At 50.0% G+C, this 25,789-nt stretch overlaps 3 protein-coding genes and 1 long non-coding RNA gene across 6 annotated transcripts; 1 reads left to right on the forward strand and 3 right to left on the reverse strand.

Moving 5' to 3' along the window:
- Nucleotides 1-17,533: 17,533 nt before the first annotated feature.
- Nucleotides 17,534-18,636, reverse strand: LOC112341404. 2 transcript variants are annotated; one of them, XM_024661430.1, is made up of 3 exons: nucleotides 18,405-18,624; nucleotides 18,222-18,348; nucleotides 17,541-18,171 (listed from the first exon to the last, which is right to left on the reverse strand). In XM_024661430.1, exon 3 carries the CDS (start codon nucleotides 18,124-18,126, stop codon nucleotides 17,572-17,574), a length of 555 nt encoding a protein of 184 aa, XP_024517198.1. In that variant the 5' UTR covers nucleotides 18,127-18,171; nucleotides 18,222-18,348; nucleotides 18,405-18,624; the 3' UTR covers nucleotides 17,541-17,571. The 2 variants fall into 2 exon arrangements, with proteins under 2 accessions (XP_024517199.1, XP_024517198.1); XM_024661431.1 differs by having other exon boundaries at nucleotides 17,534-18,348; nucleotides 18,405-18,636.
- A 9-nt stretch (nucleotides 18,637-18,645) lies between these two features.
- Nucleotides 18,646-20,226, reverse strand: LOC9629760 (aspartyl protease family protein 2). Its single transcript, XM_002987535.2, has one exon. It carries the CDS (start codon nucleotides 20,212-20,214, stop codon nucleotides 18,679-18,681), a length of 1,536 nt encoding a protein of 511 aa, XP_002987581.1. The 5' UTR covers nucleotides 20,215-20,226; the 3' UTR covers nucleotides 18,646-18,678.
- Nucleotides 20,220-24,549, forward strand: LOC9630232. Of its 2 annotated transcripts, none has more exons than XM_024661428.1 (15): nucleotides 20,220-20,469; nucleotides 20,525-20,565; nucleotides 20,620-21,499; nucleotides 21,564-21,690; nucleotides 21,776-21,989; nucleotides 22,057-22,157; nucleotides 22,219-22,340; nucleotides 22,401-22,492; nucleotides 22,550-22,655; nucleotides 22,717-22,871; nucleotides 22,922-23,058; nucleotides 23,113-23,249; nucleotides 23,306-23,403; nucleotides 23,454-24,320; nucleotides 24,384-24,549. In XM_024661428.1, the coding sequence occupies exons 3-15, from the start codon at nucleotides 21,098-21,100 to the stop codon at nucleotides 24,478-24,480; spliced, it is 2,655 nt and encodes an 884-aa protein (XP_024517196.1). In that variant the 5' UTR covers nucleotides 20,220-20,469; nucleotides 20,525-20,565; nucleotides 20,620-21,097; the 3' UTR covers nucleotides 24,481-24,549. The 2 variants fall into 2 exon arrangements, with proteins under 2 accessions (XP_024517196.1, XP_024517197.1); XM_024661429.1 differs by having other exon boundaries at nucleotides 23,116-23,249.
- A 304-nt stretch (nucleotides 24,550-24,853) lies between these two features.
- LOC9629761 lies at nucleotides 24,854-25,131 on the reverse strand. The gene is made up of 2 exons (XR_002990542.1): nucleotides 25,090-25,131; nucleotides 24,854-24,983 (listed from the first exon to the last, which is right to left on the reverse strand). It is a non-coding gene; the product is annotated as an uncharacterized LOC9629761 (long non-coding RNA).
- Nucleotides 25,132-25,789: the final 658 nt, after the last annotated feature.

Here is a 25,789-nt window from a genome sequence, read left to right on the forward strand (position 1 = left end):
CTGAGTCTCAAATCGGTGCGATTGGGACGTTGCTCGAAGGTGCAGCCTTGTCATGGTTTTCTCCTCTTCTGGAGAAGAGCATGAAAGGGGTCGTGGTTCTGGAGCTGATGGATCTTCAATTGTTCAAAGAGAAGCTCAAAGCATGTTTTGGCGAGACGGATCGGGTTCGGGCTGCTACCACAAAGATGAGACGTCTCTCTCAGGGGTCTCGTCCTGCCTCGATCTACGCTGCAGAGTTCCAACTCTTTGCTTTGGACACTCAGTGGGATGAGCGGGCCCTGATTGACCAATTTCGTTTCGGCCTCAACAACGGTGTCAAGGATTTATTGCTCACCATGGAGGATCCCAAGGACCTGTTGGACGCCATCAACAAAGCTGTTCGATGTGACAATCGTCTCTTTGAACGTCGTCAGGAAAGTCGCCACGCCGCTGTTTTTCCGTCCCAGACTCAGGAATCCCAGCTTGAGTCTTCGGGGCATACTCCTGAACCTACTGCTCCGGTTCCGATAGATATTTCTGGTACTCCCCGACTCATTAGAGGGAAGTTGAGTCCTGCTGAGAAGCAACGTCGAATATCTCATAATCTTTGCCTTTATTGTGCTGATCCTAATCACAAAGCAGCTGTATGTCCCAAGAAGCCTCCCCGACTGCTCGAGTTCACTCTGCCTCAAAGTCCACCTCTATTGCAGTCGGGAAACGACCCTGTCCAAACAGAGTAGGAGCTGTCTGTTTGGACTCCCCGAATAAAAATCACTTTTCTTCTTTATCAAGCTCCTCACCACCTTTCATCAAAGCCACCACCAATTCCCGCAACTTCCGCGTCCCATGTCTCCTTTCTTTCACCGGACAATCAGGACTCAAGGCTCTGGCGCTACTGGACTCAGGTGCAACTTCCTGCTTCATGGACACGGACTTTGCTGCCCGACATCACGTTCCTCTTTCTCCTACCATACGGGATTTGAGGGTTGAAGGCATCGGCGGGCATTTTGTGTCTCCACCTTCTGGACTTAGGGAAACATTGCCCGTTCGAGTACACATCGGGTCCACCGTCACCGATATCGCCTTCAACATCATCAACAGCAAGTCCTCCTCTATGGTGCTCGGTCTTCCTTGGTTCCAACTACATCAGCCTCAGATCTGTTGGAAGGAATTACAGCTCATCTCTCCCACAGCTTCCCCTGCTGTTCATCGAGTCCGAATCAGGAATCGGGGTTCTGTTCCTGACTCTACAAAGTTTTCACCGTCTTCTTTTTCCTCTCTTCCATCTTACACTAGACCGTATCCTCGTCTCATCATTCCATTTAGTCGTACGCCTCCTCCTATCTCCACAATCACTATGAAAGAACTCTTTCATGAAGAACCTCTTTTCCTTTTTGCTTTGCATGTTTCTCCTGTCAGTCTTCCTGAGAAGTATCATGATTTTGGGGATGTGTTTGACAAGAAAAAAGCTAGTGTACTGCCTGTTCATTGGCCTTATGATTGTCCCATTGATTTACAGGAAGGAGCGTCACCTCCGTGGGGGCCTATCTACGGGTTATCCCCGTCCGAGCTTAAGGCCCTCAAAGAGTACGTGGATGAGAACCTTGCCTCGGGCTATATTCAGCATTCGCAGTCCCCGGCTGGAGCGCCTGTCTTCTTTGTCAAGAAGAAGGATGGGAGCTTGCGGCTAGTCATCGACTACTAAGGTTTGAACAAGGTGACTATTTGGAACCGTTATCCGCTGCCTCTGATCTCGGACCTGTTGGAACGCCTCGGCGGTGCCCGCTTCTTCACCAAGATCGACCTCCGTGGAGCATACAACCTGATCCGGATCCGGCCTGGTGATGAATGGAAGACTGCATTTCGAACCCGCTATGGCCACTTCGAGTACACTGTCATGCTATTTGGCTTGACAAATGCTCCAGCAGTTTTCCAACACATGGCGAACGACGTCTTTCGGGAGTTTCTTGATCAGATGATGATCGTCTACCTCGATGACATCCTCATCTACTCAAAAACTCAGGAGGAGCACAACGAACATGTACGCAATGTGCTAGCGAAGCTGCGAGAACACGGCCTATACGCGAAGCTTGAGAAATGCTCGTTCGATCAGCAGTCTGTGGAGTTCCTTGGGTACATTGTCACTCCTGAGGGTATCACGATGGATCCTGCCAAAGTCAAGACTATTCTCGAATGGGAGCCTCCACAATCAATGTTGGACGTTCAGGTTTTCCTTGGCTTCGCCAACTTCTACCGCAAATTCATTGATCACTACTCTGACATTGTCCTTCCTCTCACGCATCTCACTCGCAAGGATGTTCCCTTCTCTTGGTCTACTGCTGCCCAGCAGGCCTTCGACACACTCAAGGCGGCCTTCAGTTCTGCTCCTGTCTTGATCCATGCTGATTCCTCACAACCTTTCTTCATCGAGGCTGACGCCTCCGACTTTGCCATTGGTGTTGTGCTGTCTCAACTCGGAGAAGATCACGAACTTCATCTGGTCGCTTTCCATTCTCGAAAATTCCAGTCTGCAGAGATCAATTACGAAATCCACGACAAGGAGCTCCTTGCCATCGTGGATTTCTTTGGAGAGTGGCACCGTTTCTTGGAGGGGGCGGACCATCAAACAATAGTCTGGATGGATCACAAAAATCTCGAGGACTTTGCCATTTCCCGAGTTTTGAGCCGTTGTCAAGCAAGGTGGGCACAATTCTTGAGTCGGTTTGACTTTGTTATCAAGTACAGACCTGGAAAGCTTAAAGGCCTTCTTGATGCTCTTTCAAGGCGCTCCTATCTCAGTCTCAGGCTTGGTAATCCTGCCTTCGATCAACAGGATCAAGTTATCCTCGGTCCTGATCGGCTTCAAGTTATGGCAATTTCCCTGGCCCCTTAGGACTCCTCCTTGATGGATGCAATCAGAAACGATCTCCAATCTGATGACCTCGCCAGCGATATTTTCACCCATCTTTAGGCTGGACACCTAGTGACTCCCGACTGCCGGCGATTTGACGAGTTCGAGTTCTTAGATGGCTTATTGTATCGTGGGGAGCAGCTTTACGTTCCTGAAGGTGATGCTCAAAGGTTGGTCCTGATGGCGTGCCACGATAGCCCGACTGCTGGTCATTTCGGCATTGCGAAAACCTATGAGCTAGTTGCACAGGACTTTTGGTGGCCTCACATGGATGACTACATCAAAGCCTTTGTTACCTCCTGTGACACTTGTGCCCAGAATAAGGTACCTCGCCACCTTCCTTCAGGTTTGCTTCGTTCCCTCCCGGTCCCTTCAGGTCCTTGGGAATCCATCTCCATGGATTTCCTGAGTGATCTTCCGAGTTCTTGAGGCTTCAACAGTATTTTAGTCGTGGTGGATTGCTTCACAAAGATGGCGCACTTCTTGCCGTGTACCAGGGAATTTTCGGGCGAGGACATGGCAAAACTGGTATTCAGGGAAATTTTCCGACTTCATGGGATTCCTACAGATGTGGTTTCGGATCGGGGGCCTCAGTTCATCTCTCATTTCTGGCAACAGTTTTTGCAGCTGCTTGGAGTGAAGGCCAACCTCTCTTCGGCATATCATCCTCAAACTGATGGACAGTCCGAGCGAACGATTCAGACGCTGGAACAATTCTTGAGGTTCATCAACTATCATCAAGATAACTGGTTCAATATCCTTCCCCTTGCTGAGTTCTCCTATAACAACTCTGTTCACTCCTCTCTTCGAGTTTCTCCCTTCTTTGTGAACTCTGGCTGAAATCCCCGATTCAATCTCTCACTTCCTTCTCCACCTGAATCCTCTCGTTCAAATCCCCGCTCTGAGGCATTTATCTCCAACCTCCAGGAAATCCACAACTCCATCTCCTTCCACCTCCATCGTGCTCAGGAATCTCACAAAACATTTGCCAATGTCCATCGTCAGGATTGTCCCCCTTACAATATCGGGGATAAAGTCTGGCTCCTCAGGCGAAATATCTCCACCACCAGGCCCTGTCCAAAACTCGATTTCAAACGCCTCGGTCCTTTTCCTATCACTGCCATCATTAATCCCGTCACTTATCGCCTTGCACTTCCCTCCTCATATCAAATTCACCCCGTTTTTCACTCCTCTCTCCTTGAGCCTTATATTCCCAGTCCTATTCCAAATCGGGTCATTCCTCCGCCTCCACCAGTGCAGCTCGAGGATGGGTCTGAGTACGAGGTTCAGGACATCCTTGATTCCAAGATTTCACGGTCTAAACTCTACTATCTGGTCGACTAGAAGGGTTACGGACCTAAGGAACGCACTTGGGAACCTACAGACAACCTGATTCATTCTCCTGACCTTGTTCAGGACTTCCACCACCGCTATCCTTCTCGTCCCAGTCCTCATTCTTTTTCTCCATCTCCCATCCCTCGCCGCTCATCTCATCCTCCTCTTCGTTCTCGTTCACATCCTCGTTCCACTCGTTCTTGAGGAGGGGGTGCTGTCAGGAATCCCCCAATTCTTGCCACATTCCTGATTCTTGCCGGATTCCTGACCTGCAGACCACATTCCTGACTCTCGAGACACTTCCCTATTCCTGACTCTCGAAACACTTCCCGATTCCTGAGTCTCGAGCCATATTCTTGATGATGATGTGGCGCCTCCTCGACCTCAGCTATATTTAGGCCGTCCTCGATCCAAGAGTGGTGGAGCTTCATCAACCTATAGTATATATAGGTTAGCCTTGTTCCATTTCTCCACAATCTAAATCAACGCCAGTCTAAGGCCTCTTCTTTGTTTCCACTAGCTTTTTCTCTTTGTCTTTTTGCATTTTCTAGTCTTGATCTTGTCAGGGGTCTTGACAATAGTGTGGAGGAACTAGGTTCCTAAACTGTGATCTGTAGTGCGCTTTAAGTATAAGTTCGTGCACTAGCGTGGGGAGTCATGCCAGGCATCCTAGGTGATGCCATCTATATATGCATATACGGAGGTTGAGTTCGAGTCCCAACCCTCTAGTGCTTGGGTTTGAGTCCCAAATCACTAGGGTGTGGTGATGGTTTTGAATATGAGGACACTCATTTTTCGGTGGTCATGGACTCTCAGTGAGGAGACTGGTTTGGGTCGTGATGCACGATTAGATTGCTTAGTGCGAAAGCTCGGCATATCTAACTTGAACGCTTTGGTGCAAGTGGCACCAAGGACGTGGTGAGTGAGATGGGGACACCTAATCTTAGTTGCTATGGACCCTTGGCTATAACGGTTGGCTTGAGTGCACCGCCACGTGTGGGGGATGCCCCTAGGGTCTATGGTCAACAACTTGAAGGTCTAGAAGACTAAGTACCTCTTAACAACTCTGTTAAGGTGCCAAGGTGAGATCACTATAAATAAGGACAAGGTCCTTGGTTGGCTAAGGAATGGGTTTAAAGTGTTGATTTGAATTATTTATAATGGTGTGGCTTGGTCAAGATGACCAAGTGGGAAGAGCACCTAAGAGAAATAAGCTATATCCATGCGATGGCATAGTGAGTCTGAGGAAAATAGTCTTTATAAGAGACCTATAGGAAGGTCACTAAATTGAGCTATGAATAAAGCCATAGCAGAAAATGATAAAGAGACATACTAGGGGTAAACACCCTTTGGACTTGGCAAGCAAATTCTTTACTATAAAACCAAAAAAATACCTCAAAAATGGAGGTAGCAATCCTATGTTGTTGGGTGCAACTATCAAAGGATAAAAACAAAAGACTAATGGCTAAGAAAAAAGCTATGGGAACCATGGGAAAGAATCCAAAAGGCAAAGTTAAGCCAAAAACACCAATGTGTTGGGGGCTAACAAATTGTGGGAAAGGTAAAGTGTTTCCAAGGATGGATTCCCAATTGCTCCGATTTGGCGAAAGTAGAAGCTCCAAAGGAGAGAGCGGTAAGGTAGCCAAATGATAGGGCCATGGACAGCCCTAGCACAAATTATGATAATGGGAACTTAATGCCCAAGAAGGCACGAAATAGAAGAGAGGATGATAATGCCCTCAAGTAGAGAACTTTCTAGGGTGGGGAAGTGGAGTTACACAATATATGTAATGCAAGGTGTTGGAGACACCTAGGAAATTGACTTCAAGAAGTCAAAAGTAAAAGTTCCAAAGTGTAAAGGTTATATCGATGGAAACTAAGACTACTTGAGAAAGAGTTGTTAGATTGAGATAGAGATGGTGTCTCTAACAAGTTTAGCGAGAACTAAACCAATAAAAAGAGAGAACCACTACAAGAGGTCCAATCAATCTTTAAGTTGGAGAGACTATCCTCCTTAGAGGATGGGTAAGGCATGGTGAGCCTTCAATATCAAACTATTGACGAATATTGGCGAAGTGCTAAGAATGGAAAGGGTAATACATGTTGGTATTACTTTATAAAATAATTTATCGTTCGATGAGGATATCGAACTTTGTCTATGGGTAGTAGAGTTGTGAGACATAGAATCCCTAAGCCCCAAAGTGGAGCCGAAAGGGTGCCATGTGGTAGTGGCTAAAGCAAAAGCCAAAAGAACATAACACGTTTGGATTAAAAGGTCCGACTTGAAAGGTCGAGAGCGGGAGTGGAACTCCCAACGAAATGATCGAGGAACAAGCACAAAGCAAGCAATAAGTGAGTCTCTAGAAAAGGGACACAAGAGGACCCAAGATGGAGTCCGAGATGGACCGAGATGGAATCCGAGATGGACCCGAGATGGAGTCCGAGATGGACCCGAGATGGAGTCTGAGATAGAGTCTGAGATGGAGTTCGAGATGGACCCGAGATGGACCCGAGATGGAGTTCAAGATGGAGTCCGAGATGGGAGTCCGGGATGGAATCCAAGATGGAGTCCGAAAAGGACCCGAGATGGAGTCCAAAGTTGAGATCGAGACCAAGACTGGGACCGAGACCGGGACCAAGACCGGGACCGAGGCTGAGGCTGAGGCCGAGACCAAGCCTAAGCCTGAGTCCAAGTTTGAGTCCAACTCCAAGTCCGAGTTCGAGTCTAAAGGGGTGAAAGCCCAAAGCATTCATCTTCCAAACCCTGGGGGGTTTGGTGAGTTCCAAAAGTATAGTAGGGGGAGGACTCCAATGGAGCCAATTTGGCCAGGAAAGGCCAGTTTGTCCTAGGAAGGCTGTACCTAGGTGTTGGGTGATAGGATAACCACTGGGAACTCCAAGGCTAGAGTGAATATGGACCAACAAACAGGGTAGTTTGGTAAAGTGTTCAAGAGTCGGCTCTAGTTCCCCCGGGAGATCGAATGGTCGATGCTCCTAGTCCAAGTGTGGGTGGCACTACCTACTTGGATACCTGGCGTGGCTCAATGAAACCTCGCTTTAATCCCATGGCTAGAGCACCCAAAGGTGGAAGGTGGGGAGAGTACCCATGAGGCTCGCGTAGGGCCACGGTGTTCCGAAATGTTGTCCCAAAGGCCCAAACTATGGAAAGGAAGAGAAGTAGTCCTTTGGTGTAGTGATCAAGGATACAGTCATGTGGTGAGGAAGCCCCAGAGGACTGTGGGACTTAGTGGTCAGGCCTATTGGCCTCAATCCAATGGCGGTGTTGGTAAACATGGCCATGGGCAGAAAGGGACATGGTGAGGACCGGAAAAAAGATATTGGGGAAGGCTATTCCCCATGTCTGTGGGCATCCTAAAGATGCTAAGGAGTGGATCTGGGATGATCACTCTTGAACGGATAGCTCAGTCTTTGAGAGACGGGACTATGATGTAGGTGGTGTCAGACCACCGGTATGACCAAGGTGAATGGGCATGGCCTTAGCGTAACGGGCTGATATGTCGGTGGTACTTTGGGGTGTCGGTCATAGGATCGGACACATGGAGCACTTGGACCAAATGCAATGGTTGAGTGACATGGATGTCATTTTTGGGGTTAGCAAGTCCTTAAGTCCAAAATAGGAATTATGGAGGTTGTGAGTGAGACTCTTCCAAGTGGTTAAAGGTGTGGTTAAATGACTAAAGTAGAATGGAAAATTTAGTCGCTTACACTAATATCATCCTCTCCTTTCAGAAAATGGAAAATAATTAAGACTTTTTGGTCGGGATTTGAAAAGTGATGTAAATTTTCAAATCCATCATTGTAATGCACCTTTATTTTATGTTGATTTACCATAGAATAACCATGAAACAAAACCTAAACCCTCCATATGCCACATGCCATATGCTATGTGTCCAAAGGACAATGGAGTGGAACCTAAATTTCAAGGCTTAGGCCACTAAATAAAGAAATAGAGCAAACATGACACCAAGAAGCAAATGTACTAGAGCATGGAACAACTCTTAAGCGTATAGCCTAAGAACTGAAGGGATAAAAATATGGAGTGACTTGGAATAATCCTAGAGCATATTTTAATGCCATGATCAGCATACAAAATAGAGTTATACAAATTTTAGTGCTATTTTAATATACTAGTGGCTTAATGTGAGGATATAAGTACTCTATTAGCTAGCATGGTGTGAAACTTAGGTTTAGACCCAAGCCGAACATAGAATAAGGATAAGCATGCAAACAGGAGCTAGACTATGCATTAAGTTGGTTGATTATACCTGGCTTACCCACTATACCTACTATACATTTGGAACATATGCCCCTATCCCTCCTAAAGAACACATGGTTTAGGTTTTCACCCTTAGTACTAGGAGTTAGTCTTTAGGATTAATTTACTAAATATAGAATGGTGTTAGATTGCAAATTTAGACATGGGACCAACACTATTATGTTCAAAACAATCTCTACATTCTATATATATATGCAAAATTAGCAAATCTAGACACTTTCCATAAATAGCAATTGGGACCAAACAGTACTAACACAAAGTGCATGATAATGAGGGTATTTGGCAAACACGATAAGTTATCATCTAATGAATATTGAAGGACTAATCTCAATATCACAAGGGTTCTTGTTAAACCAATACAGGACAAAGCAAAAAAGAATTAATAAGCCAGGCTAAATAAACACTTAGGAATTCCTTCCTTATGCTTGTTTAGCCAAATACAAATACTAACCCCAATTTACTAACATTTGAACAAGAGGGATTGATAAAGGGTTTAGCAATATTAACCTCCTAATGTCGTAACACTAAGGAAAGAATAGTTAAAAGGACTAGTCGATAAATAACTTTCGATACCCATAGTCACATTCATGACAATTGCAAAAACCTTTAGATTCATGGTTTAATATTTTGAGCTTCATGAACCTCATCTATTTTGTGGACACCAAACATTAAATACATAATGAATATAGTATCAAATATAATATATATATATATATATAACATATAAGCTAGATCCTATTCATTCCTGTTCTCCACATCTCTGTAAGCCACAAATTTTTCCTTTCCAATTTGCCAGCTTACCTCGACTATCCGTCCAACATTGCCTTGGCTTTTGCTAAGTTCCCTGGCCAAGGTTCTCGCCTATGGTACCAGCTCCTACTTGGTCTCAGCTACTCACTGCACAAGCAACGGAGTGTTAGCCATCCATCCACGGATTCCCAAATCACTCCCAATCCCCCTCCCCGGGTTAGACTGGACTTAAGGTTCGGCTATACTCCCCGCAAGCACAAACAGCCAAGCACACCAAGCTTCCAGGTTCCTAACATCCTTTGGTACCACAAGACTTGATCATGGGACCCTTTAAATCCCAAGTCTTGAGTGCAACACTTGCTTCGGGATGCCGAGGCGAAACACCGTGGCCTAGCGGCCCGGTATGGGTACCTCTCGCCCCCCACTTCCATCCCGAAGGAAGGCCCAAGCCCCTAGGAAGGGCGAGGACCAATGAGCCGCATGGTACTCAAGTGGGGCACCACTCCACATGAGCCGGGAGCACCGCAATCGGTTTCCCTTTCGGGAGTGGGAGCTGCTCTTGAGCACTTCCTTGGATGGCCCCTCCGGCACCAGCCAAGTCCATGCTCACTCCCACCCAAGGCCCCTCGGTCCCAGTCTCAACCTCAAGTCGGTTTGGAAGCCCAATTGGAGAGTCCCTTCAAAACTGGTTTCTGGACCTCACTATCCCTACTATACTTTTGGAACCCCCTGCAGCCCCCCCCCCCCTGGGAGACGCACGCTTTGGGCTTTCACCCCTTGACCCGTATTAGTATTTGGACTTAGTCTCTGGCTCGATCTCGGACCCGATTTCGGATCCGACTTCGGATTCGGTTTCGGACTCGATCCCGGACTCGATCTCGGACCCGATCTCGGACCCGACCTCGGACTCGACCTCGGACTCGGTCTCAGACCCGATTTCGGATCTCAGACTCCGTCTCGAACTCGGTCTCGAACTCGGACTCGAACTCGGTCCCCGAGTCGGTCTTGGACTCGATTCCGGACCCAATCTCGAACTCGGTCCTAGAGTCGGTCTTGGACTCGATCTTCGACTTGGTCCCATCCGATGAACTCTTTGTCATTTTGGTCATGCTTTTGGGGTTCCTTTAGCCTACGACACCTCGGCGAGTTGGTTCCTTACAACTCCACCACCCATAGAAGAAGTTCGATGCCCACATCGAACGTCTCTTTTTATCCTACGACTTGTTGACCATGTCTCCGGGGGCATCCCCCCACTTAGCGGTGTGCCTAAGTTAGCCTCCCCGGCCAAGAGCCCATGACAACGGAATATAGGTGTCCCTATACTCCTCACCTCACCACGCCCTAGTATAGGGTCGGGACTTGAACCCAGCCTTGCTTTACTAGGGGGTTGGGACTTGAACCCAACCTCCGTAGAATACGTCTACGGATTCGACATCCCCGCAGGGAGTCGGGCGTAGCTCCCTACGCCTGGTCAACCTAGCTAACCCATGCTAATTAGCTTACCTTCGGCGCGCCTTCGGGTCCCAACATATGCCACTTGCTCAACTTTGCAAATATATATTTTTATTTGAACTTTGCATAAGTACATAGAGTTCTGCCTTGCAGAAATTCCTCCACTAGATCTCGCGCGTTCGCTAGGTTCTCCTCCGGTTCCCATGTTGCTTCGCAGTGTGGAAATCCTTTCCACTTCACATGGAACTCTCGAACCTCGCGTCCTTGTCGCTTGCTCTTGCGCGCATTGAGGATGGCCTCGACTTCGTATTCCTCTTCCCCTTGGATAACCTCAGGTAAAGGTCTTACTTGGTCCTTGCGAAGCGGATCCTCAAAGTACGGCTTGAGTAAGTTCACATGGAACACTGGGTGCATCTTCCCCATCTCTCGAGGAAGTTGGAGACGGTAAGCCACTTTACCGATTCGAGCCTCAATCTCGTAAAGCCCCGCGAACCTGCTTAAGGAACTCAAGATCAATTCATTTACAGGAATACATGCATTTTTACCTTTGGGTCAACTTCCGGCTGATCCCACTTGGTAGCCTGAGGTTCTTGGTGTTCAGCCACACCTTCTCCTCAGCTTGGAACTCCACATCCCGACGCTTTTGGTTCGCGTACTTAGTTTGCCTTTGTTGAGCCCGTTCCAAGGAATCCCTCACTAGATTCCAAATGTTGAGTCTTTCCGCCGTGAATGCCTCCACTGCGGGTAACTCTCCATGATACTCGGCCACGCCGAGTTCCACAGGACCTTCAACAGCTCGCCCATTGATGACTTCCCATGGACTCACCCCAATGCTCAAATGTGGTGAGTTGTTATAACACATTTCCGCAAGTCCCAAATGACTTACCCAGTCGGTCTGGTCTCCCGAGACATAGCATCGCAAATAATCCTCCAGCTGCCTATTCACCCTTTCCGTTTGTCCGTCTGTCAAGAAGTGTTAGTGCCATCAATCTTGACTCAATACCCATTACCTGTCTGTGGGTGATAGGCCGTGCTGAATTTCAACTTGGTGCGATACTGTTCTAGGAGTGTCCTCCAGAACCTACTGGTGAAGATCTTATCTCGATCTGAGATAATCTCTTCCGGCCTTCCCCGCACTCGAACCACTTGTTCGAAGAACAACTTCGCCACACCTTCCGCATCCACATCCGTTGTGGTGGGTATGAAATGGGCCATCTTTGAAAATCGGTCCACCACCACGAATATCGCATCGAACCCCTCGCTTGGGGGTAGTCCCGTGATGAAGTCCATCGTGAGACATTTCCACGGACGATCTGGAATGGGGATGCTTTGCAACAAGCCCCCACTAGCCTTCGTCACGGCTTTGACCTGTTGACATGTTGGACATGTCTTTACATAGTCTTGGACGTCCTTAGCCATATCTGGCCAGTGATACTTCCTTTTGAGTAAGCCCATCGTCTTGGGCACTCCGCCGTGTCCCGCGAGAGGTCCGTCATGACACTCTTCCAAGGCTACCTTCCTTAGTTCCCCTTCTGGAACATACACCCTCATTTGCTTGTAATATATGAGTCCGTTGCGTTCCGCATAGCCCGTTTTCTCTTCCGTTAGCAGCTCACCTCTCTGGTGAGCTTCCCGCGCCTCCAGATTCCTCAGCAACACTTCTTGTGCTAGAACATCACTCTCGTATGCGGTCCGCACATCGTCCCAAAAGGTTGATGTCGCGCTAGATATCGCCAACTTCAAGCTCGCTTTTCGACTTAGCGCATCTGCCACGATATTGCTCTTCCCAGGCTTGTACAGGATCTCGCAATCAAACTCGGCCAAAGCATTGGCCCACCGACCTTGTTTTCCCCTTAGGTCGGGCTGTGACAAGAAGTGTTTCGTTGCCACATTGTCCGTGTAAACCTTGAAGTGTCTCCCAAGGTAGTGCCGCCACTCCTTGAGCGCCTTGACCACCGCAAACAATTCCTTCTCGTGGGCAGGCCACTTCCGTTGAGCCTTGTCCAGCTTCTTCGAGAAGAACGCTACTGAATGGTTATCTTGCTTCAAAACTGCGCCCAACGCAAAGTCCAAAGCATCCGTGTCTACCTCAAAGTCCTTACCAAAATCTGGTAATGCCAACACCGGAGCCTTCCTCAACTTCCCTTTGAGGTGGACGAATGCCGCCTCGCATTCTGCTGTCCATACCATCTTCCCTTTTCCTGTTTGGTCCGTTAAGGGTAGGGCTACTCTCGAATAGTGTCTGATAAACTTTCGATAGTAGTTGCATAGCCCCAAGAACGCCCTCAACTCATGTACATTCGAAGGCCGCTCCCATTCCTGGATCGCTTGGACCTTCTCCGGGTCCACCTTGAGCCCATCCTGGCCCACCACATGCCCGAGAAACTTTACCTCTTGTTGAGCAAAGTCACATTTGCTCTCTTTAGCATACAGTTTGTGTTCCCTTAGTTTCTCAAACACCTTCGCCAAGTGTTCGGCATGCTCCTCTAGCGTCTCGCTATAGATCAGGATATCGTCGATATAGACGACCACGAAGTGATCCAGATAGGGTACAAAGATGTGGTTCATCAACGCCGAAAACGTTGCCGGCGCATTGCACAGCCCAAAGGGCATCACCAGAAACTCAAAGCTCCCATACCTCGTTCGACAGATTGTCTTCTCGACATCTTCCTCAGCTACCCTGATCTGGTAGTATCCTGACCTTAGGTCAATCCTCGAGAAGTATTTTGCCTTTCCCAACCTATCGAACAGGTCCTCAATCCTTGGCAAAGGGTACTTGTTCTTCTTGGTATATTTGTTGAGCAACCGGTAGTCTATGCACATGCGCATAGATCCATCTTTCTTTTTCACAAATAGCACCGGCGCCCCATACGGCGACTTGCTCAACCTAACATACCCTTTGTCCACCAACTCCTCTAGTTGGCTCTTGAGCTCCTTGAGTTCTTTTTCGTTCAATCGATAAGGTGGACGAACCACCGCCTCAGCACCCTCGACCAGCTCAATCTTATGTTCTATCGGTCGTGCGGGGGGCAACCCCGCCGGTAGCTCCTCCGGCATGGTATCCTGGAATTGGTCCAGCACCTACTGGATCACTAAAGGTACTTCTTCCGTTCTTGTCTTTTTGTCACTCTTCACCGAGAGTAAGCACAAAAAGGCTGCCTTAGTTCCTTTAGTGAGTTGTCCTCTCGTGGACACCAGGTTTAAGCATGACTCTTTGGCCTTGCTTTGCCCTACCTTTAGATCCTGGGCCTCCACCCTAGATCTTCTTCCTTGGGCATTCGCCAATACCACAAGGTTCCTACCTTGTCCATGTAGGGCTACCACGAACCGATTAAACCAATCCATTCCGAAGATCACGTCAAATCCCGCCATGTCCAAGACGGTGAAATCCATGTCCACTTTCCATGTCCCCACTTCGACTCTCGCTTGTCGAAGTACCTCATCGGTGCTTTGGCTACCCTGAACAAACTCTATAGTCCTTGGTTCGCCTAGCCGCTGCACCGTTAGTCCGGCTTGCCGGACTATGTCTGCAGCCACAAAATTATCCGAAGCACCCGTGTCAATAAGGATCTTAACAAAGTTACCTCCGAGCTTCCCTCGGAGGGCTAGTAGATGTCGCGAACGACTCTCTACCAAAGTTGCTCGTGTAATGAGTAACTTTGAGTTAGGGACTGGATCACATACCTCAGTTTGGACTTCACCCGACTTGATGGCCATATTGGCTCTGGCCTTCTTCGGGTAGGGACATTCCCTCGAGAAGTGTCCCGCTTCGCCGCAGTTGTAGCATACGTTGTTGCCCACGCTGCTATACGACTTGACCTTCTTATCCGTGGGTTTGTCTCTTTTCGCTTGACTTCCCCACGTACTCGCTCGCTGGCCACCGGATTTGCCTTTCCGGAACCCCGAGGACTCATTCTTAGAGAAACTCTTCTTGAATTTCCCCTTGCTATATGCTCCCCTCGGTTTGGCCCCTTTGTGAAACGTGGATCCCGACCCCGTCGTGTTCCCCTTTCGCAGGTTATCATTGAAATGCACCTTGATGGCCGCATCCAACGCTTCCTTGTAGTTGGTCGGGTTCCAGCGCATCACCTCACTGCGAGCCCAGGTTTGCAAACCTGATATAAAGGCATGGAACGCATCCATATCCCCCATGTCCGTGACAAGTATCCTCTTTGCCATGAACCCATTCACATATTCTTGGATGGTTCCAGTCTGCTTCAGCCTACTCAGCTCATCTCTCAGATGCAGAGTGGCATTCGAAGGAACGTATGTCGCATGGATCCTCGCCTTCATCATGTCCCAGGTGGCCACCGGTCCTTCGTTGGCCTCCGTTGTTCTCCACCAAGACTTGGCATTATTTGCCAAGTATGGTTTTGCATATGGGACCTTCTCCGAGCTCGGTAACCGCAACGCTCGGAAGTAGTCCTCCATATCGTAAAACCAATCCTCCACAACCTTATAGTCGTTCACTCCCTTGAACACCGGTGGGGGCTTTGGTTTGTACTTGGGAATTGCCTAAGGGACTGATTCCACTTCGGTCTGTTCGACCTTGTCTGGTTTTGCCTCAGTCCCTGCCGAAGGGTCCGCACCTTCTGCGCTGCCAGCATCCGCAGTCTTTCGCTTTTCCTTCCGCTTCTCGTCACGCTTTAACTTGCGTACGAGAGTCTCTAGCAGGGCATTGGTCTGTGCCAACTGTCCTTCTAGCACGTCCAATCGAGCCTTGGACGACCGAACCTCGCCACCGGACTCCTGTTTGGAAGTTTCCTCACTGGAGTCCTCCTCATGCAAGGATTCCTCATCCATAGCCTCTTGTTCAACCGGAGGCTCCAGCTCCGGCGGAGGTTCCGTCTCCGCCTGGGTTCGCTTACGCCCTGCCCTTGCCATCTCCCAGCAATCCGCCTCTATCCTTCGCTAGAACTGAGATAAAGGCTCCGATACCAAATTGTAAGCCACAAATTTTTCCTTTCCAATTTGCCAGCTTACCTCAACTATCCGTCCAACACTACCTTGGCTTTTGCTAAGTTCCCTGGCCAAGGTTCTCGCCTATGGTACCAGCTCCTACTTGGTCTCAGCTACTCACTGCACAAGCAACGGAGTGTTAGCCATCCATCCACGGATTCCCAAATCACTCCCAATCCCCCTCCCCGGGTTAGACTGGACTTAAGGTTCGGCTACACTCCCCGCAAGCACAAACAGCCAAGCACACCAAGCTTCCAGGTTTCTAACATCCTTTGGTACCACAAGACTTGATCATGGGACCCTCTAAATCCCAAGTCTTGAGTGCAACACTTGCTTCGGGACGCCGAGGCGAAACACCGTGGCCTAGCGGCCCGGTATGGGTACCTCTCGCCCCCCACTTCCATCCCGAAGGAAGGCCCAAGCCCCTAGGAAGGGCGAGGACCAATGAGCCGCATGGTACTCAAGTGGGGCACCACTCCACATGAGCCGGGAGCACCGCAATCGGTTTCCCTTTCGGGAGTGGGAGCTGCTCTTGAGCACTTCCTTGGATGGCCCCTCCGGCACCAGCCAAGTCCATGCTCACTCCCACCCAAGGCCCCTCGGTCCCAGTCTCAACCTCAAGTCGGTTTGGAAGCCCAACTGGAGAGTCCCTTCAAAACTGGTTCCTAGACCTCACTATCCCTACTATACTTTTGGAACCCCCTGCAGCCCCCCCCCCCCCCCCCTGGGAGACGCACGCTTTGGGCTTTCACCCCTTGACCCGTATTAGTATTTGGACTTAGTCTCTGGCTCGATCTCGGACCCGATTTCGGATCCGACTTCGGATTCGGTTTCGGACTCAATCCCGGACTCGATCTCGGACCCGATCTCGGACCCGACCTCGGACTCGACCTCGGACTTGGTCTCGGACCCGATTTCGGATCTCGGACTCCGTCTCGAACTCGGTCTCGAACTCGGACTCGAACTCGGTCCCTGAGTCGGTCTTGGACTCGATTCCGGACCCAATCTCGAACTCGGTCTTAGAGTCGGTCTTGGACTCGATCTTCGACTTGGTCCCATCCGATGAACTCTTTGTCATTTTGGTCATGCTTTCGGGGTTCCTTTAGCCTACGACACCTCGGCGAGTTGGTTCCTTACAATCTCCCACATAGAATATAGATTATAAACATTCAAATGTTTATAAATAATATGAAATGAATTCTAGCAATTGATTATACTCAAATTTAGTCTTCATCATAGAAAGATAAAATTAAACATCCTTAACTTATAACATCTTTGATCAAATATTATTTGTACATTGTTATACTATCAAGAATCCTAATTTTAATAAAAGTTTAAAAGATATACTAAGAAAAGTTTAGGGTTATTTCTACAAGTTATTTCTACAAGATTAAAGTTTCTAGAAATGTTTTTTAAATCTCTAAAATTAGTTTCACTCTTATAAATTTGTAAAGTAGCCTAATAATAATAAGTAATGAGATGAATATGTAGAAGGACAGTGTTATTTTAAAATGTCTTTAGAGAGGATTATATGTCTGCCATCGTCAATTTCTTATTTGAGATTTTTGCTTTCTTCTTTCAATCCTTCAAGCTAGAAGTAGAAAAAAAGCAAGCTCCCCTTCTTCTTATAGATGGCATTGTTCTAGAATTCCTTCTTGGCCACTAAGCTAAGAATAAGAGGGAGAGGATGATTCACCACATTTTTTTAGAAGTAGGAGCTAAACCAAGTTTCCCTTCAGCTTCCAGGACATTGAACTCGTCGGTAAGCTCCTTGCCAGGCACTGGCCTGCCTGCGCTTGGAAGAGGTCCATGGATCTACACTAGAATTATTGTGTGGAGTTAGCATCTTGGCCTGTTGCGAATCTTGCAAGGTAATGGAAGAATCAATCTATTGTTTTTTATGAAAACCGAGGCTCTTGTGCAAGGGCTTTATCTCACTCTCAGGATCGATCTCGGATTGAAGCTCTGGAGCGATCCACCATGATGCAAAGTGGGATGATACGCTGTTGGGAGCCCCGGCAGCGTATGGCGGTGAGTTTACATTTCTTAGGTTGCATGCATGCATGAGTGATTGAGAGCTCCCGGCAGGGTCATGAAGAAGAGGGAGATGACAGCGTCCCCGATCTGGAACAAGACCCGGATGCTCACATGGAGGAGCTCGACCACGAGGCTGTCCAGTTTGTGGATACCTCGGGTTTTGCTGCACCTGCTGCTGCGAAGAGAACCCGGGGAAAGAACTGGAACCATGCTGAGACCATGGTCCTGATTGATCTCGTTCGGGAAAAACATCTCGCGAAGATTGCGGGGGAGGGAGGAGCAGCCAGCATGTTCTCATGACGAAGACACAGCGCTGTGGCCTCTGGATGAACTGATGGACACCATTTCCAAGCGTCTCGGACACACTCTTACGCCCGGGACGTATCACGTTTCCATACACCGCCATCTCCACCAGGTCCAGCTCTCGCGGTGCCAACACAAACAAGATATCCTGTGTGTATAGTTTCACTGCGAAAGCTCGAGAGAAGGAAGAACACCAACCTGTAAACTTGAGATCGCAAGAGTTAAGAGTACTGCTGGAGTAGATGTTCGTCAGCGTCTTTGTTGCCCTTCAAGCGATTGACACGGGACTGCAAACTCTGGCAGTTGCTCACATCGGTCTCTCCTCCTGTATCCAAAAATTCACGCACACCTTTGCAAAGATCGAGAAGATCGAGAAGGAACCTTTGAAGAAGGGAGCGAATGTGATCAAACTCGTAGTACATACAGCCCTCGCATCCAATGAACCTGTGGCACACCACATTTCCAGCTCCATCCTTGCGCCATCGCGCCGGGAACCACCTCCGCCTTCACTGGCGACGCATCTTCTCGTCAAGAAGCCGTAGCTTCCGCGCGGCATTGTCCAGCAGAGGCGACGAGGACGAGGATACCTCCATCAAAATAAACACTCTCAAGAACCCTAAAATCACCGTCTCTTTCATTTAGGTAGAGAATCTAGTTAGTCTGTGGCGCATTGCGCTGGGGCGATCCCCAGGCGCAGCTTCTCCAGATCGTACTCCACCCACAGGTTTTGCTGCTGGTAGTTCCCGATGATGTTGAAGGGAATGTCGCCACTCATCAGGAACGCCAGGCACAGTGTCGTCTGCTCCTCACTGCTGCTCACGGGTATGAGAATGCTGTTCTTGGGGAGCACCACGTCCAGGCCGCCGCGGAAATGCAGCGTGATCGAGGGAAGGATCGTGGATTCCAGCGCGGCGGTGCCGCTGGTGATGTTGTAGCATGGAGTGAAGCCGGAGTTATCGTCCACTTTGGCCAGGTGAGACGTTCTCGCCAAGAACTCTCTCCTCATCGCTTGGAAGGCAGGCTTCTTAAGGTACGTAAACGCAGTCCCCGAGTCGATGATCGTTCCGCCGCTGCCAGTCACCTTGTCGATGTCGAAGTTTTTGTGTGACAGTGGCAACCGGCTCTCGTCCACGCTGATCCCGACCAGGCCAACGTAGTAGTAGTCCAAGGATGCGCTTGGAACCGCCGGGTTCTGGACGAGCGGCGTGTATCGGAGATACGGGGAGATGATATCCGACTCCCCGAAGAAGACGAGGCCGGAAGAGTTGAGGTGGGCGATCTTGTCCGGGAAGCAGTGAGAAAACTTTCGAGCGTACCGCGAGCTTAGCTGCGACGGGAAGGAGATCGGCCTCCGGTCCATTCCCAGCAGCCCGGACGCTCCCGTCGGTAAGCCTTCTCGATCGATATCCGCGCAACCGAGGGTGATGTTGCTGAGCTTCACAGGTTCGCCATCTCCAAAGTTTGGGGTGTTGCCTGCGATGGTTTCCATGGCCAGCAGGCCCGAGCTCAAGCTTCCATCACCGTACTGGATAGAGAAGAGGCAAGTCCTTCCAGACGGGCTGCAGAATGGCTTGACACCCTGGTAGACGTTGGTGCAAGTGGAGGAGGCGCAGGGAAGCTTGAAGAAGGAGGAAGAGTGGCGGGGATTGAAAGGTGGCCGGAGAGCGGGCACGCAGTCTTTGCAAGGCACGCACTGGATCCAGGAGACGTCGCTGCCCGTGTCCATGATGAGAACAACTTCCACTGCTGGTGTTCCGACTTGGAGTGGCACGTAGTACTCGAGCCCGGCTTGTCCCAGCGTCACAACGGGGCTCGTGAACCCGGTCACAGTGTTTTTTCCATGGTTACGATGGTGGTGATGGTGGTGGTGGTGGCGGTGGTGGTGGTGGTGGTGCTTACTTCGACGATGTTTTGCTACTCGAGCCTGCCGCGCTTGAACGTACTGGATGACATCTTTGAAGGCAGCATCACGGTGCGTGGGAGAAGACTCGGAATCAAGCTCTAGTGCAAGCTTCTCGTCTCTCAGCTTGGATCTGGGTGCATCCCTGTGAACGACACTGAAGCCGATGCTTGTGCTTCCATCGCTGGCCTCGAGCACGGATCGGACGTCCAGAGAATGAGCAGCAGCAGCAGCAGCAACAGTCGATCTGATGAGCACAAACAGCAGCAACAATGGTTTGGAAGGCTGCATTGCTTTCTCTTCTCTGGAGCGAGCAAGCTCCTTTTATGGGCAACGTCCGGCCGATCCATCTGTGGAGTAACGTAAGAGGCCTGTTCTCGAGGGGTGGTGGCAAGAAGCAACTTAAGCTGGAAGCCGTTTTGGTTTATGCTTAACATCCGAGATTGACACAATCACAAGGTGGAAGATTCTACTTCCTTGTACAAGCCTCAAAAATCCAGGACACCAGGAAAAGATGGAAGTTTCATCTATGATATCTCTCATCAGGTACGTGTCAATATGATCTTCCACATTCTAACACTCCAACTGTGCTTTTTTGTAGCTATGTGTGATCGGGCGGAAGCGATTCATCACAAGGAAAAGGTAAGCTTGCTGTTGGTTCTTTGTTACTCTAACTTGTGCTTGCTTTGTTTCCAGAGCTCTTCAATCGATGAGAGAAGGAAGTTGTGATCGTCTGGGCGGTGGTGGTGGCGATGGTAGCAGCAGGAGCGCAGGGCGTGAAGCTACTCTCAGCGAGGAATCCATTCCAGTCAACCAAACGCTGGCGGATCTCGATCATGGCACTTACTGGAACAGCCTCAACCAAACGCTTTCGACTGTGTCGCAGGACTCGACAACACTGCTCCCACTTCCAGGTGTGATCCTGTGCGAGAGAGTGGAGAGAAAAAAGAAAAGAGATCTTCCATAAAAGCTTGGAGGAGATCTTCTTTAAGTTCCAGCGACCAAGTCGAGAAGAAATAAACATCCAATAAAGGCCCCCGTGATAAAGTGGAGGACGATTAACCTCCAACCCACATCGCCAATTGGAAGCATCCAGGTCGTGGACCGCGCCAGGAAATGTGAAACAGAGCCCAGCGATGCTGATTTCTCGGGCTGCCCGTCACCCTCCGCCGCCATGGCCGATGCCCACCGCCACCACCACGAGGAGGAGCGCCAGGAGGAGGACGAGGGTGGCGGCGATGGCGATGAGCAAATCCTCCACTCGTCAAAGGGATGCTGCCGCTTCCTGCGATCTCTCCGGGCGCTGGTGGTGGTCACGCTGGTGCTCCACTTGGGCATCTCCGCGCTGGGCACCGCAATGGCGGTGGTGTCGTCCTCCTCCAGCGGCTGCCCACGATCGCTGCTAGTGGCGGCGGCGCTGGTTGCTAGCGGCGCTTGCGCGCGAGTGGCTTGGGTGGTGGGCACTGGCTTGTGCCAGGCCGCCACCGCGGTTACCATGATCGCCGAGGAGCACGTCCCAGCTTCTCGGAGGAGGACGAGCGGCGCCACCAGCGCGGCGATCAGGATTGGGAGACGGGTAAGAAACAAGCAATGTGGATTCTCATCTCTTTTTTCTTCCTTGTGCTCTTGCTCGAGCACAGATTTGGTATCGAAGGTGGCTATGGTGGGGACGATTTGGTGTTCTTGTCACCTCCTTCCAAACAGGAGGAGCTTGCTACTTGACCATCTTGGCTGTAAGGAACGCTCGTTCATCCTTTTGCTTCCCTGGTAAGGATCAAGCACTGTGTTCTTTGGATCTTCTTTGTTCTAGCTCTATAGGATCTTCTCCTTTGTTTTCTCTCTCGTGTCACAGGCCCTGACGCGGCGGCATTGTTGCGAGACACGCTTGTCATCCTTCCCATCGCTACATGGCTGCTCGTCTTGGCACAGTGTTGCGTTGGCTCGGACGTGCTCTCTTGGAGGTCGCTCTACGAGATGCAACACGAGGCATGGCGCGCTCACTACCGCGAGATTTTCGATCGCGGCATTCGAGAGCTGCTTTGCTGCCTTGGGCGATCGAGATATCTGTGAGTCGCGAAAGAAAAATCGCTTTTTTCTTGTGTGCTCATTTAGTACTTGTGAATGGATCTCCAGGACAACCATGGATGAAGACGAGGTTGATACGGTGGCAGCACTTTTAGGCGATCTTGTTGCATACCGTGCTGCCGGTGCAAGCCATCTCGAGTTTCTCGCTGGTAAAGATTCATGGATAGAACTTGCAAGCAAGCTTTTTTTTATCTTTCTTTGTTTCTACAGGTGTTGCTCTTCTGAGAACTCGCAAGTCCAAGCCTCCAGTTCCGAAAGATCTCCCTCCGGCTCCCGGTCCGCTGGTCACAGAAGCTGCTCTTCTCCATCCATATGCCGTGGCTGCGTACACGGTTTGCGATTGTCAAAACAATGCTGTCAGCTTCAAAGAGTTCTCTTGCTGATCTTCCCAGGGGCCATTGCTGGACATTGGACGCACACCGCTACTCTTTCCCTGTGCTTGGATGTACCGGCAAGGACTCCTCAGCTTATGGAACCGCAGAAGGTAGCTCGAGTTTTTCTTTCATCTCGGAGAAACAGCTAACTAAGCTTTGGCTTGCAGGAGCCCGAGTGTCGACGGTGATAATTGGTGGCGAGGCCATGCGACTGCGTTCCTTCGTGCTGCTCGCCTCCCAGCCGAGGCGCTCTTGAAAGGAAGGATTCACCAGGTTTTGATGTTTGTAGCGTCACAAGTTTCCCGCGAGCTGACTTGGTCACTCACTATTTCAGAGAAACCGAGAGACAGTCTACTTCGTGATTGAGTTGAAGGAACTCAAGTTGGTTGTTGTCGCTGTTCGTGGGACTGAAACACCGGAGGATCTTCTCACAGATGGCCTGGGACGTGAATGCATCCTTGCCGACGCTGATTTTCAAGGATTGTTCCTGTAAGTAGTGCTCTCGCTCTCATTCCCTACAAGTTTGATACTCTACGCAGGTCTGGTCATTTGTCTGACACAGCAAAGCGTGAAATCTCGTCGTCAAATCCTCACTATGGCCATGCCGGTGTGGTGGCGGCGGCCAGAGAGCTTGCCTTCGAGCTGGACAGCCCTGAAGATAATCCCGAGCTTTCAGGTTTCGAAAGAAAACTCTTTGCTCATGTTTAAGTTTGTGTTTTCATTTCTTTAGCAGGTAGCGCTGGATCATCGAAAAAAACTGGTTTTTTGACTTCCATACTCGGTCCCGGTGGGAAGTGTGAAGGCTTTTCTTTGAGATTTACCGGACACTCACTGGGTGGATCGATTGCTGCTATGGCGGGAATGATGGTACGTATGTATGAGTTTTCCTCTCTTGTATTTCAATCTCTCTCTTTCTCGAGCAGCTATGGCACCGCTTTCCAAACTTACACACTTACGGATATGGCGTTCTTCCCTGTGTCGACGCTGTCATCGCAGAAGCGTGCTCACCATTTGTAACAAGGTAGGCCGAAAGTTTCTTTCATCCTGCCCTGACCGTCCACCACCTTTTAGTGTTGTGTATAACGACGAGTTTGCATCGAGGATGTCCGTGGCTTCGCTGATGAGGCTCCGCGCGGCCTCGCTCCGAGCTCTAGCAGCGGACTCGGACACCTCCGAGTCGGCAGTGATAGCGAGAGTGGCCAGAAGGCTCTTCGGCTCATGGAGGCGAGGCAAAGCTTCCAATGCAGGGGCCACTGGCAAAACTTCCAATGGAGGAGCCACTAACGAAGACTCCAATCCAAGTCCCGGTGGAGCAACGCAGTACAAGCGTGGCAAATGCGGCCACAAGCTCAAAGGTGGAGCCTTTCTTTGCTACCATGCTTGTCACTGTGTCATGGGCATGCCCAAGGGCGCTCATGGCAGCTCGACCGTGGTAATGGGAAGGCCGGTTGGTTCCACGGCCAATGGTAGTGTTAATGGTAACGGTGGTAAGCTGGAGGCGACCAAGGTGGTGTCCGGGGAGGTTACGGTTGAGGAGAACGGTTCTGACGGGATGGTTGCTTCCCTGGATGCAGGATCTCGAGATAAAAACTCCAAGACCCGAGATGCCCGAGATGTCCGAGGTGACGAACTCGGCTCTAGTGGCGAGTTTCTCCGAGGTGTAGTGAGCGGTGAGCTGCTTAGCAATGGGATCCCGGGCCAAGGCGAGAATGGTCTTGTAGGATTCAAGCCGGGGTCGGACTTGCAAGAGATATGGCCGGTGGAGCTCGTGATGCCAGGCTTGGTCATTCATCTGGTGCGTGTTCCAGACGAGGCACCGGGCTCGTCTTGGTTTGCGCGGAGGAGGAAGAAACAGCACCAAGCAATCCTGAGAGACCGAGATGATTTCCGGGACCTCGTGGTGTCTCCCTCGATGTTCCTGGATCATATGCCATGGAGGTAACGTCGCCAACCTTGGTTTGTTTCTTTCGTTCTTTGTTGTTGAGTTTCTGTGCTTTGCAGGTGCCAGCGCGGGTTGGACGACGTTCTCAAGCAAGTTTGCACTCGACCACTTCACGCGGACGCGGAATCACAAGGCATCCAAGTCGATGGTTTCTGAAGAAAACTTTCAGTTGAAAAGAGTGGAAATGACAAGCTCTTGCATGAATTTGACTCGCAAGTTTGCTTCCTTCAGTTTGTCGCACTGCTCCTCGGGGGACAAAGCTGCAACCTCCAGCCTTTGTTTGGAGAGGAAGATTAGAACCAAGACAACCACGAGGCAACGCCATACCCTTTGTGTGAACATTGGCTTGCGTGCGAGCTATCAGAGAGCGTGGTGAGGAACGGATCCACTGTGTTACTGGGCGGTGGAGGCCTAACAACGCTTGCAGATGGATCGCTCTAAGCTCCTTGGTGAGCAAAGCCAAAGTTGCGTTTGATGCTAGTGCTCCTGATCTTCGAAAACGCCGCCGTCTCTGGATGTGGATGTGTAGTCAAGGAGAATTATCTGATTTTGTTCGTGTTTCAAAACGTTTGAAAGGATATCTTGAAAAGCTGACTGTGGTCTAGCATTATGTGGCCGGCCATGTCTTTCCAAACTTTGGTTCCACAGATCGGACAGACCTGCAGCTAGATGAACTTAGCACATCACTTGCAATAAACAAGAGAAAGAAAAGAAAATTCGAAGGAAACACAGGACAGCAGCACAGACCAACCGAAAGGCACTTACTGCAACCTTAGACTCATAGCAGTGCTCGTCTTCTAAGTGCGAACAAAGGACAGCAACGTCGTAATCTTCGTAGCAATAGGGACACGAGTACTCGGTACGAGACTCGTCCTCGTCTGGATTATCTGGAGATGAAGAGAAAGAAATGAGAAACCATTCCAGAGACTTAGATAGCCCCCGTACCTGATTGCTGGCGCTTAGGAGTTGACGAGGAAGAAGAGAGGAGGACGAAGTGGAGGGAGCGACCGGCGCTGCAGACTTATGGTTCCGGTGATTGCCATCTCCATCGCCATCCATGTCGCAAGTCTTGCCAGTGGTGGTAGCGTTGGTGGCACGACCAAGCACCCGCCAGCGGCCCCCCTTGGGGACCGGCCGCGGCCCCGGTACTATAACGGCCCCAGGTGCTAAGAGGGGTCCGACAAAGCCTCCGCCACCACCACCACCTCCGCTTCCTCCGCCCCTCCCCCGTCCCCTGGCTAGCACCTCCTCGACCGTCACTTGCGCTAACCTTGGCTGCTACTACGCTAGAACAATGCATGGAAAAAGGATGTAGTTCCGCCACTTCCCTGGGCCTGCTTTGCTTTCTCTCGCTTTTCCTGTGCCTTGCGCCTGGGCTTTGTGTGCTCGGTGAAGGAAGACGACGCACCAGGACGCCACGTGGCCGCCTAGTCGGGCCAGTTGAAAGAGCTGCGTAGTAACTCCT

The sequence above is a fragment of the Selaginella moellendorffii genome, unplaced genomic scaffold (assembly GCF_000143415.4).
Source record: "Selaginella moellendorffii unplaced genomic scaffold, v1.0 SELMOscaffold_82, whole genome shotgun sequence".
In the NCBI taxonomy this organism is placed as follows: Eukaryota; Viridiplantae; Streptophyta; class Lycopodiopsida; order Selaginellales; family Selaginellaceae; genus Selaginella; species Selaginella moellendorffii.